At 43.0% G+C, this 12933-nt stretch overlaps 1 protein-coding gene across 4 annotated transcripts in view; it reads left to right on the top strand.

Moving 5' to 3' along the window:
• Positions 1 to 1191: 1191 nt before the first annotated feature.
• CADM2 (cell adhesion molecule 2) overlaps positions 1192 to 12933 on the top strand; it is a 997699-nt gene continuing 985957 nt past the window's right edge. For 2 of the 4 annotated variants that reach the window (XM_081138747.1, XM_081138744.1), the window contains exon 1: positions 1204 to 1894. In XM_081138747.1, coding sequence (XP_080994873.1) covers positions 1834 to 1894 — 61 coding nt within the window. In that variant the 5' untranslated portion in view covers positions 1204 to 1833. Of the gene's footprint in view, positions 1895 to 12933 lie in introns of all 4 variants that reach the window. The other 2 variants (XM_081138746.1, XM_081138745.1) reach the window with 2 other exon arrangements.

Genomic DNA, 12933 nt, shown 5'->3' with positions numbered 1-12933 from the left:
CTAATTTGGTCCAATTAAAAACTGGTCATAGGGAAAAGCCTGGGAATTAAGCTAATTCAGAAACACAACTTCTGATTAATTTATGTCTTGCTCATTTATATCTTCTCTTCTAAAGGACACTTTTCACAGTGCTCTCATTTATATAGGTGTTTTTTTCCCAGATTCCTCAGTTCCTTTCTATGACCACTTTGGTTGAGTCTCTGAAGAAAGTACAGTTGTGCTTTTTCTCCCTTCCTTAAGGCTATTAAAACATTTGTAGGAGATTGCCTAAGATTTCCTGCTTCCCTTAATTAGAAAATCCCCACTAAAACAGCTAGATCCACCGTTTATAAAGCGCTTACCCATTGCCTGACCCTGTACTAGGATGTTTGCATTCTCAACTGAACCTTACAGCTCTGAGCTAAGTGCTGTTATTTTCCCGGCTGTGTAGCTGAGGAGGCTTCAGATTTAAACGGTCGACTAAAATCATCAAACATTATGAAGCAAGAAGAGACAGACAGCATGGGATCTGAACCAGGGTCCGCCTGATTACAGTAACGAATGTCACTGTCACCCACGAGGCTTTAATGAGATTTATGCCTAAACTAAGGCAAAACTCCGGAGAACAACAAAATCACTTCCTCCGCCCCTAACTTTTGCTTTCCTGCCACAATCGAGTTCTTGCAGACAGGTAGGCGCGCCCGCCCCACGCACAGCGCCTCCCACGCCCTCTGCAGTTCCCCCGTGCGGCTGGGAGCGGCGGAGGGCCGGGCTGCGGCGGGCGGGCGGGCAGGCGCGGCACCCTCCGCTCCGGGCGTCCGAGGGCGCAGAACAACTTCGCACCCAGGACCCGTCCCGGGCGCCGCGGATTCCAGAACCTGCCGGGGACACGGCTAACCCCGCCCCCTCGCGGCGGCGATTGGCTGAACCCTTCCCCAGCGCGAGGCAATGATTCCTGAAGACGGCAGGCTCTTCTGCAAGTGAGGCCGAGACACCTCTTAGGAGGTGAGACCAGCCGGGGGTGTGCGGACGGGGGCTTCGGTTCCTCCTGCCCGAAGGGTCCTTGAGAAGCCTGTTTGTTTTTCCCGGCGCTTGTCTCCACCCAACGCTTTCTCTCATTGGCCACGGGTGGTGGGCGGGTACGTTCCCATTGGCCAGGGGGCGGTGTCTGTCTGGCCGGGGTGGGGGCGGGGCCTCCGCCGCGCTGAGCTTGCCCTTGTGTCTAGTGCTCTGTAGAGCTGCCGCCGCTGCCGCCGCCGCTGCCGCCTCCGCCGCCGCCGCCGCCGCCGCCGCTGCAGCCGGAGCATCCGGGAGCCGCCGCCGCCGCCGCCACTAGAGCCGCTGCCACCGCTGCCGCCTCTCCTCCCAGGACCCCGAGACACCCCGAGCGCGTGCGGCGGCTGCTGCTTGCGAGCAACCCGTCTCCCTCTGCCCCTCCCTGCCGTGACCTACCCACTCCTCGCAGCCCTCGTACGCACCTTTCCGACACCCCGGCGTCCCTGCACCACCTGCTCGGCCACCCCGGCGGGCGCTGGGACTCGCTGCGCGCGCCGAGGGGAAGGCGAGCTCCGACCCGCGCCTGGCGGACGGGCTCTCGCGGCTGCACCAGCAGCAGCAGCAGGAGGAGGAGAAGAAACTATTTCGCCCACCGCAACCCCCTTCTGCGGGTGCTTCGCCGCTGCCGCTTCTGCCGCCGCCGATCCGCGTCCGCGGGTTCGAACACCGCAGTAGCGGGGACCGTGGGTCCGGCGGGCGGCGCGAGGAGGACACCGGCGGAGCCCCGCGCTCCGCTGCCGCGCTCACCAGCAGATCCTTGCCCCCTGGTTCCTCCCCCAACCCTTTAGAGAAGGGACCATGATTTGGAAACGCAGCGCCGTGCTCCGCTTCTACAGTGTCTGCGGGCTCCTGCTACAAGGTAATCCCCGCCCCGCCTCGGGGAACATCAACTTCACGCCCATTCCCCAGCATCCCCACTCCACCCCATATTTCCACTCTCCCCCATCCAGTCCCCCAGTCCCCTGAGATGCCCCCCCCCACTCCCCCGTGCAGCAGGGGGCAGTGGCAGTTTGCTCCTGCCCCTCCAATCTCTGGCTCTGGCTGAGCCCTGCTCCCCCAGCTGTCAGCCCCTTGCGCGGCACCTTTCGCCTTTCCGTTCACCTGAGCCTCCGGGATCTCTCACCCCATGCCCGCCACCCCCCCACCCCACCCCACCCACGCCTTTTGGCTGGCAACTTGTGCCTTCTCTGAACACCCCACCCTCCCACCACCACCCACCAGCCGCTTCCCACATCACGCTCCCGACCGCCCCTCTCCATCTCGTGTCGTCTCCGAACCTCCCCCTTTTCGGGTCGCCTCTCTCCATCCCCTTCTCCCCGCCGGCATCATATCCTGTGTCTTTAAAAAGTGAGTGAGAGTCTGGGAGCGAGCTACCGAGACGGCGAGAACAGCAGCAGCGGCAGCACCGTGTGCATGGCAATAGCACCCCGGGGTGGGGGGTGTCGTGAGACTTGTCATTCACCTAGGAAGAGAGAGGAGACTGTCTGGGATTTAAAAAAAAAAAGGAACGAAAGAAAAGAGAAAGATAAAAGAGGGAGAAAAAAGACGGAATGAATTAATAAGCCAAGAAATTTAAAAAAAAAAGAGGGCGAGAGGAAGGAAGGAAAACATTAAAAGACGCAAAGCCACTTTATCAACAAACCGAGTTTTTATTATTCAGTCCGTGTGTTTTTTCTTTTCTCCACCCCCCCCCCCAGCAAAGAAATACATGCACCCCAGCCAGCAGCTACTTTCTGTCGGCGCCCTCCCCCGTCCGCTCCCCGCGCTCCTTTCCGTAATTAATATTACCCTTTCGCGTGAAACGCGAGGACCCCTGTGACCGCAGTGGAGGGAAACCGCACACAACGCGGCGATTATGCAAATCCCTGGGCTTGGACGCGGAGGGGCTGGGGACCTGAGGTGCACTTCTCCCCAGACACCCTTTTGGAGGAGGGAGCAAGGGGCTGTGCGGGAATGGGGGGCGCGCTGCTGCTGCTGAAATGCACGGCCACGCTCGGAGCAGGGGTGCGCGGGGAGCGCACGCTTGGGGCGGCGGGGGAGCAGAGGCGGCGTCCTCGGGCTGGGTGGGCCGGGGCCGGAAGGCGGAGGACTGCTGCTTGGAAGAGAGGGGCGCGGGGATTGTGGCTTGAGTGTGAGTCTCGGGGAGAATGGATGTGAAATGATGGTCGACAGGATTTTTCTTAAAGCTCGGTGACTCTTGATTTCTTGTTCAGTCTTTGCCCACCTCTAACCCCTCTGTCCTTATTTGTGGATTTGTGGGAAAGATAAGTTGATCACATTTATTTGTCCCTGGGTAAAAGGAATGTGAAAGTGAAACACATGTAGACCCACAGGCGTGCAAAACCCGATCGGCCTTTGGAGGCTCTAAATGAGGTCAATGAGCCATCTTTCAGCAAGTTCTTGGAATGCACTCGCTCCTGTCCTCCGGGACAGAGACCGGGACGCTATTTCATTTATGCATATTTATGAATATGAAAGAAAAGCTAGTGGGCAGAATTTCCCTGGGTTAACCACCTGACTTCGCCGAGGTATTCTTTAGACTATTTTGTGGTAATTTTGTGTATTTTATGCTGGGTGCAAATTTCAGATGTGTCATGTGCCAGAATCCCGGAGAAAGGCAGACAGCCCATTCTTCCTGCTTCCGCTGCCTCGTCCCATTTCCCACAGCGCCCCCCCCCCCAAGTAACCCGGGAGCTGGCTGACACCTTACTTGGGTTTCTAATCCGTGCCGAAACATCCTCCCAGAGACCCCAGTTCACCTCTCAGTAACTTGCATTTCTCAGCTCCCGAGCGTGTGCGAGTGTGTGTGTGTGTGTGTGTGAGTGTGTGCGCGCGCGCGCACGCGCTCCCGCGCTCGCGCCACGCCGGGCAGGGGAGTGTTATGTGGGGAGATCAGTTAATTTGGTGATCGTGATGAAAATTCGACACCGCTGGATGTGTTTTCCCTGCCAATGTGTGTGTGCTGGCCCCAGCACGTCATTGCGCACACTGCCGGGCTGGTGCGAGAAGATTATTTATTACAGAGCATGTGGGCGATGGACTGCACTTGGGGGTCGCCTCCTTCCGCCTTCAGCCTTTCCCCACGAATTGTCTGTTCGGGGCACTACGAAATAACTGTCTGCTGGGGCCCCTCGCTCAGCCTGGAGGAAGATTTACTTTCTCTACCCTGAAGATTCCATCAGCTGCATTCTTTTTTTTTTTTTTTTTTAGGGCATGGGTCTCTTTTATTAAGTATGTAAACCAGTGAGTAAGACAGTGTCGCTTTCACAGCGGACTGGGGTGGTGGTGGAAGGCGTGTGGGGATGCCAGAGAAAATGCACCACTGCAACGAGCAGCAGCACCAGCAGCAGGTCCAAATAAATAAATAAATAAATAAATACATAAGTGTCCGGTACAGCAACCAGGCAAAGAGCACCAGCCCAATGATATCTGTGTACTTGTGAGCATCTTCGATCAGGCCATATTAACACTCCAAAACAGAGACAGGATTTAAAGGGGAAAAAAAGAAAAAAAAAAAAAACTAGAAGGGGGAGGGGCGCGAAGCACCACTGGATTGTCTTCTCATGTTTATGGCTGCCTCACATTTATCAAACACTGCTCCACGAGCACATCACACTTTGTGGATATTGTCAGTTCCTGCTCCAACAAATTGCTCATGCGTTCCTTGTCTTAGTCTTGTCTGAAAACATTGCTTCGGGGTTCAGGCTTATGTTTCTCCCACCACCCTACTGTTTTATTAGGGCTTGGTGAGGTTGTAAAAGGAAAGCTTTATTTTCTGGACACAGATTAAATACTTAGCAGGTCTGTCTTTTCTGTGTGCAGGGAAGAAAGGGTGGTAGGGGAAACAGTAAGCAACTGACTTTGGCTAGGGGGAGTCTGCTCTGCCTGCTAGTAGTTATGACTAGGCAAATACTACAGGCAGTCTACAGCTTCTTATTTTTAGTCTTGTCAGCACTATAATGGTATCTGGTCACTTAAGTTAATACTAATCAATTTATTTATCCTTTGTATTATTTTTTCCTTTCTTGTAGCATGCTTTATTTTATACAAGAGGACTCATTTGAACACATTATCTCTGTGTTTTCCTGTTTTACATGTAACCATTTTTTACGTTTTCTGAGAAGCAAAATCAATCTTCTGGCTTGTTAATGCGTAGAATGATATCCGATGGTGAGAATCAAGTAAATGAGAAAGTGAGTTAAAAAAAAAAAAAAAAAAAAGCTTAAATAGTTTTATTGTACAATGCCTACCAGTTCATCCCCAGTGGGTCTTTATGAGATAAATATTAGAAAATAAACATGTTTCTGATGAAAGTATAATTTGGAATTAGACTACTTAGACAAAATTTGATTCAGTGTTAAGCTATGGAGCATCCTTTCCTATTTTCCTCCATCACAGACAGAGGAAAAATCTGAGGTAAGAGCAGTGAATTCCTTTAGAATAAGGAGTGCAAACACTTGCCACCTGTAACTGAGACCCCTTTGGGCTGCAGAGTAGATCCAATTCAATAGCTAACCCCTGCTGAAGCTATATCCCTTCCCGTGCCTCAGGAGGCACTGCAAGATGGAGACTGTCTTATTTAACAAGGAGCCATCCTAGAGAGGGTGAAAAAGAGAGACAGGCAAAATATATAACAGGAAAATAGACATGCATAGGCCCAGATTTTATTGAGGACTTTATTTCCTTTTTAGAGTTTATCTTACACAAAAACACATCCAACGTAAGTACTGGGGCTTTAGTTTTTTTTGGTTGGTTTGTTTGGTTTTTGCCATGGAACATTCCAGTAAATATGTTATATTCAGAAAGAAAGACCTTCAAATTAAAGGTCAATTGGACATGCATATTACTTGCCTGGGTATGTGTCATCAACATCCTCTTATATTTTTAGAAAACACATTATAATATAAAATGCACACTAAATAAAATACTGGTGACTTACTACTTCCTAAAATCATGTTTTCCCCCACTCTTTTACCTCTATTTGTAATTACCTTAGTCTTGTCAAGCTTAATTCTTATACTGAATGCAATCCCTGGGATATAGCTCACTACACCCTTTTTTGATTAATAGCTGAAACTTTGAAAAGTAGAGTCTGTACATAAGAGCCAATGTCTAAGACTTAAACAAACACCAGACATTTAGTAATTAAGAAAATCTCCCTGCAAATATGAGGAGTTTCTGGACTAACTTTGCATTAAGTTATGGAAACCTACTTTATTGTCTTCTCCGCATTTGTACAACTGTTAGAGCTCTGGGAACATAGTATAACAAAGCTAAGCATCAACTGAGATGGCCTCTTCTGTCTTCTCCACTAGAAATACAGTACTTGAATACTATTTCATCCACATTTGCATGCTGAGACACTGTCATTTTTCTTAAAGAAGAATTTACTTAAATCACTTCAAGAATGAATGGAAGTGCAAAAATGTTGGAAGACATCCTAAGCATGCATTTTAAAGTGGCCTAAAATCAATATCAAACTATATCAATTTTCTTTTTAAAATAAGCAGCCTATGGGGTATTATATGATTGAGACAAGTGAGATTTATTTATTTATTAGGAAGGACTTTGGGTACATTAATAATATTATGTAGACCTGGCATATTGATGTTTTGTTTGATCATGCTGACATGCATTCTGTGAAATTTACTGAGAAAGAATTCTCTTTTTAATAGACTTTGTTAAACCTCCTTGGTAAAATTGCCCATTGCATAGCAGCTGGCTGAATAGGCTGAGGAGGCAGTGAGAGGGGAAATCACTAAGGAAGAGCAGAATTCACAAGCTGAAGTCAGAAGCCCTTTGTGTAATTGGGAGATACTGGTTTGTTTACCCTCTAAAACAGCTCTAGTGCCCAAATGATTATTAAACTTAAGCTTCTTGAGGGCAAGCCGTGAGTCTTACTTACCTTTTCAGTCTTCTTACTCTAGACTTAGTAGATGAATAATAAATAGTGCTGCGTTGAAGAATAGGTATGCCCTAATTAATTATGATGGAGTTAAATGGTCCCTTCTCTTCATAATATATCAGCACTCATACTCTGTTAAATAATGTACTTGAGTTAATTTTAACATTTTATAGGCTGTATTAGTTTAGGAAACAGTTTGCCTATAGAAAAGTAACATAGCAACAGCTCTTGATATAAATCTTTAAATCAATGCAATCTGACCAGTTGCTCTTACCATTGCTTCCTGGCTCACTTTTTTTCTTTAATTAAAAATCTCAGATATTTTGCATTAGATTAGATCACAAACTCTTTCCATGAAAAAAATGAAGGGCATGATTTCAATTTACTAATTTAACCTAAAATATTTAAAAGGACAAGTTCATTGCCACCATTTTATTTGAAAATGTCAAGCATTTTTGGAGTGCCGTTTTGTAGTATCAAAAAAAAGGCCTCTTTGGAAAATTCCCGTGTAGAGAGGTAGGTGAAGATTAACCTAGAGCTGAGGCGGCTGAAGCCCCCTGCTGTGTGATGATGCAAATGGCATCTCGGCCTAATGTGCTCCGCAGCGGCAGACCCGGGAAAGCAGGCATGGGCAGGGGAGAAATGGCAAGTCTTGCATAGCTTGTGGTGGCCCTGACCCTCCTTCAGCCGTTTATAACCAGGAATAATCCAGAGAGTATGTCTAATCATGGGAGCTCATGACAAAGTAAATGAGAGAACACCTATTTGGTTTAGAAATTAATGTAATAAATAAATCCTAATAAAATTATCATTTTCATCAAATGAATGATGAATAGTTTTTGTGAACACTCTCAGGAACGTGGGTCAGTTTAATGAAGATAAATAGCAATCTTAAAATAGGATTGCTAGGCAGTTGCTTACATGTGTTGGGCTTAATGTATGTTGGGCTAGGAAATATTCTGAGATCCTTCCCTTCCTTTAAGGAGTCAGTCCCTTCGTTTTTTTCTTATTGGAGCATTTACTGTATTATGAGAATACAGTAGTTTTAAAAGAAATAGGGATTAACTGTTCCATGTATGTTCACATAGTTTATTTTATGGTCATAACGTGGAATTTGTGTTAATGTCAAATCAGTAGAGAATATTTGCCCTGTGAACAATATTATTAATCAAAAAGGCAGAAGCACCAAATACATTCCTTAATAAAAGTAAGAGTTGTGGACCACTTGTTATGGGTAGCCTATCACGGAAGCCTATCAGATACCAGTAACTAATGCAGCTTTGTTTATTTTGATTCCATTTGCTACAGAACAAAATAATTGAACATATTATGCCTATAATTTTTATCCAAGAAATGAGCCCAGTTGGTCCTGTTAATGTGTTCAGTGAGTTTCTTTAAACAGGTATGAAATTGTTTTCATCTTAGAAGTATGTAGCATATTTAAAAATTAGGAAAGTAAGTATTCTGCTAAATTAGGTATCAGTTAAATATTAATGCCAAAATCAGGGATGTAATTATTGAAAAAGGAAATATTCCTCAATCATTTATCTCTATATGCACATATATACAAGTTTAAAGTGTACAGTTATTTTTAGGACTGAAGGATATCTTTATAATTTTATCAGCAATCAGAGTTTGGGGCTCCCAGAGATGAAGTGTAAGGAAAAGGCAGGAATTTGTTTGCACTCATTTTCTTTTACCCTTTCTATGAAAGTTAACAAATATATTTTTAGATAAATTTTCTTAGGCTGTAACAGTGATTAACTTTTCCACTTAAAAACACATGCGCCAGGTTTACAATTTCTGAATTTGCAGTAGAGCTGAGCATTTATTCTGGGTCTTCCTTTGTGCTTATGAAACTGAGTGGTGAGAACCTCTGCTACCTGCATAGACACAGGGCTGAGGTTGTAAGGAGATCTGCCAGGGAGAGAGCTGGCCATTAATTATTCACATTCTATTTTAGAGGACTTTGAAGTAAATATTAAGACAGTCATTATTCAACTTTGGGGATAACACTTTCTGAGTCAGCAAATAGTTTTACTTGAGTATTTAAATTATCTTTCAGCCATTTGAATGCTGAAGAGGAAACCCCTGGTTAGTCATAGTTATACAGTGTCTCTGGGGGCTAGATATTGATGTCATTTGGGATTGTTTAGAAAATAAAAAAAGCATTCCTTTACTTTGAGGAACATAAACTCCTAAAGCTGAGTGTGTTAAAATAGTGCAAATGATTTCACACAAGAACACAAAAGTCCTTTCATAGGTCAGATAGACTCCCTAATAAATTTATATCCTTGACAATGGTTTATTTACAGTAACTGTGCATGGTTTATCCAGAGTCATCTTTGTGGAACCAGTGAGAAAGCACCTTCCTGGTGAGGATGTGCTGCCGACTGCCAAGTGTATAGCTGCTATATTGATTTGGTATAATTTATAAAGCCAATTAATTTGTTCTTTGTAAAGAAGTATTTTTAGCTTCTTTGCTAAAATTCTGTGCATTTAAAAATGCAAGTGTCTTTCATAATGCCTAAACATGAAGGACTAAAATTCATAGTGCATAAAATATGTTTTTACTTTCTTAGTAAACTCATGTTTTACACTAGCTTGTCCTATACCCCCCTAGGGAAAATGTCCATCACACCTATATTTTCAGTTTGTTCTCATGCTTGTATGTTCTCTGCTTTTCAACCCGAAGTAGTATTTGGTTGCAATGTGAAATGATTAGAATATTTGTATTTAACAGCAAAGAAGAAAATGTACAATAAGCATCATATTTAATTGTCATTCCTTTACTGCCGTCTATTTTATGTGCTGAAGTCTGAATAGTAACTTGACTTCCTTAACACTCACCAGGAATATAATATCTCCCCCACTCCTGACCATGCTACCAACCTGAAAGACCTATCAAATAAATTAATAGGGGGAATGAAGTATAAAGAAAGGGGGTTTTGCTAAAACCTGTATACTGAATACATACAGAGTGGGTGTTTTTCCTTTCACCCTCCAAGGCAAGGACCCCAGAATTTTAGCAAGGTTAAATCATTACATTGTGCTTTTACTTGTTTTTGTTATTGTCATTCTTGAATATTGTGTGAGTTCAACCTCCTTAGTCTCATAATAAAAATGGCAAAAAGAAGAGGGGAAGGATATGAAACAGCCAGCCAAACACACATAGAAATGCCTGGCAAAGCCGACTAAATTAGCATATGCTAGGCTGAGTATTTCCCTCTGTTGTTACATAATCCCTTTCTAATAGGAAATCAGTTCTCATACTTAACCCTTTCAGGAGGTTTGGAGTTCTCCCACTGTTATATTTTTATTTAGCTCCATTTATTTTCTCACAAATTGTGTAAATCATCTATTGAGGGGCTTTGATGTCAAGTTCTTTTTCTCTCTCTTCAGCCTTTCTGTATACAAATGTTCCATTCTGTGCCCAACTTCAGGATTCAAGAATCAACTTTTCTATAGCTCTCACTGAGAGGATCTAATTAGCATTTTAGGCTCTCTTTACTCATGTGCAGCTTTCTTTAGAAAATGTATTAGTTCTATGAGGTTCCCCTAAGGATTCATAATACTCTGGTTTGTTACATGTACTGTGATATTCAGTGTGCCTTAATTATGCACGTGTCCTCATTTCAAAGCCTTTTCAGGGATCATGTGGGATAGAACAGGGGCCTGGCTGTAAATTCACTGTCATGTATTAATGTGTATGTGGTATTCAGAGAAGGATGTTTCTGAAGGCAATTATATATCTATGACTCTGGTACAGCACGCAGTTACTCACATTCTGCACTCACTATTTACCCTGCCAAGGCAGAATGAAATTCACCATTGTGATACATAATACAGTATCTGTTATTTCTAAATAGTTCTTTGCGCCCGGAATGAAGTACAGTAATGAGTGAAAATGTGTATCCCTTTTCCTGAATGGGGATTGTTCCTTTCACTCTCCCAAGCAAAAAGAAGAATCCGAAATTGTTCCTAAATCAATACTCTGTTCCCTAACTAGCCCATTAACACATTTTGCCATGGTAGGATCTCAAAGTTATCCTAGTTATTATTTCAGGCTAAATAGATTTTTAGATCATATTAATTGCCTGCAATCTTCATGGGCTGCCAAGTGTCAGCGTATTGCTAAATTTGAGACATTGTGTTTTCAGTTTTTGATTTGGATGTAATTTGGACAACTGTGACAGTATGGAGAAACACTGAACTCATCCTCAAGCATCCTGTGCAGAGGGAGTGATGGGGGAGAGAGGGAAAGGGAGAAGGAGAGGGAGAGAGAGAGAGAAGGAGATCTTTTAAAAATAGGGACTTCATCTGTGAATGGATAGCTACAAGAATTGGCTCATTTAGTACATCACACTTTATAAGGAGGATATTTCCCTACATTGCATGAGTTTGAGTGCACTTTCATTAATTGTACCTTTGACTTACTTTATTCTTCTGTGTATTATATAAAAAAAAATCTAATTAGTAAATACAACTGTTATTCTTTTATTTATGACTATTGCAATAAAAAGCATTTTGTAAGTTGATATGCTAACAATTTTAACCAATTTTTATGTATTATTTTACACAATTGCATTATTTTGAAGCCATATTATTATTAATGTTAAAAACACTAGTACCCAGGAATGTATAGGAATTTTTTTATTTTCAGAATTTTTTACCAGAATCTGATGTATTTGTTTTAGTAGACAATGGAATGCTATATGCCCTTTATTGATTATTTTAAGCATTTATGTCTTTTTAGTTAATGAGAGAACTAACCATTATTTTGTCTATGCAATGACCTACATAACCCCTTTGTATATTTTTATTATATCATTTGGAATGTTAGGCATTTACCTATCTGGCTCTTCTAGTGGACTATAAGCCCCTAGAGTACACAGTCTTAGTCTTCATTTTATTTCAAGTGCCTAATCGAATGTCTGATCTGTGTCTTTTTTCAATGTTTTCATTCCACTGATTGATTAATTTTCTTCCAATGCATTTAATCTTCACACATCTCTTTAACTGGATCCAAATAGTACTTAAGTATTTATGTTATAACTGCCAAAATGCCAATACAGTACACAGAACAGAATAAATATTTGCAATGAATTTTCATATGTATGTAATATACAGAGAGAAGACACAAACAGATACTAAGAAACACAAACAATTCTAAATAATGACATACTTCACAAAAATAAGGAATCTTTGCCTTCACTTAGGGTATAGTCAGTTCAAATCTGCACTGAAAATATTTGTCTCACAGCTTTGAATCTCTCCAATTTCTCTGGGCCTTGTAACCCTTTGTCTTTCCCCCCCCTACTTACTAAAGATTTATATGCCTAGCCTCAAAAATATCCCTGATGAGGACTCTGGGTAAACATGAAGCCAAATCATCTTATTGTTCTACTTAGGGTAGCTGGTATTTTTGGATAAATGTATAAACAAAGAGGAATTACAAACTGACCTTGATCTGCCAGATTATCGGTGTGGATTGACCTGCTTTTGTTATTGCCAAGCTGGGGGTAGAGGTTCTCTGAGTCGTCCCTAAACACAGATTCAGAACACATTCTTCTCGGCGACTGGGGGAGTTTGACCTTTCTTATTTAAAAGGCCTTTTAAAGAAAATCTTAAATACAGGTTTTGTTTGTTTTTGTTTTTAATGCTTACTCATACTTCTGCAATTGAGGACATGTTTGCTGTGGCTGAATTAGATTTATTTCCCTTTTTGTATTAAAAGACAGTGGGAGGTAGGTTGGGAATATTAACTGATTTAGAAGAGAATTTAAATATAGTTATTGGGATCTGAACGCCAAGGGAGAAGAGTCTTTCTTTCTACAATTTGTAGCGACTCTATTTCCACATAAAGTGTTTTACGGATGCTTTTTCTAAAAAGTATCCGTGACACGTAGCTTTTCTTAAAAGTCGTTTCGTTTTTCTTCCAATTTAAAAATCAATTTCCTTGATGTCTTTCGGATTTTTGACTATTTCGTGAC

The sequence above is a fragment of the Miniopterus schreibersii genome (assembly GCF_964146895.1).
Source record: "Miniopterus schreibersii genome assembly, chromosome: 5".
NCBI classification, from domain to species: Eukaryota; Metazoa; Chordata; class Mammalia; order Chiroptera; family Miniopteridae; genus Miniopterus; species Miniopterus schreibersii.
Note: the sequence above shows the minus strand (reverse complement) of the source record. Positions and strands in the feature narration are given on the sequence as shown.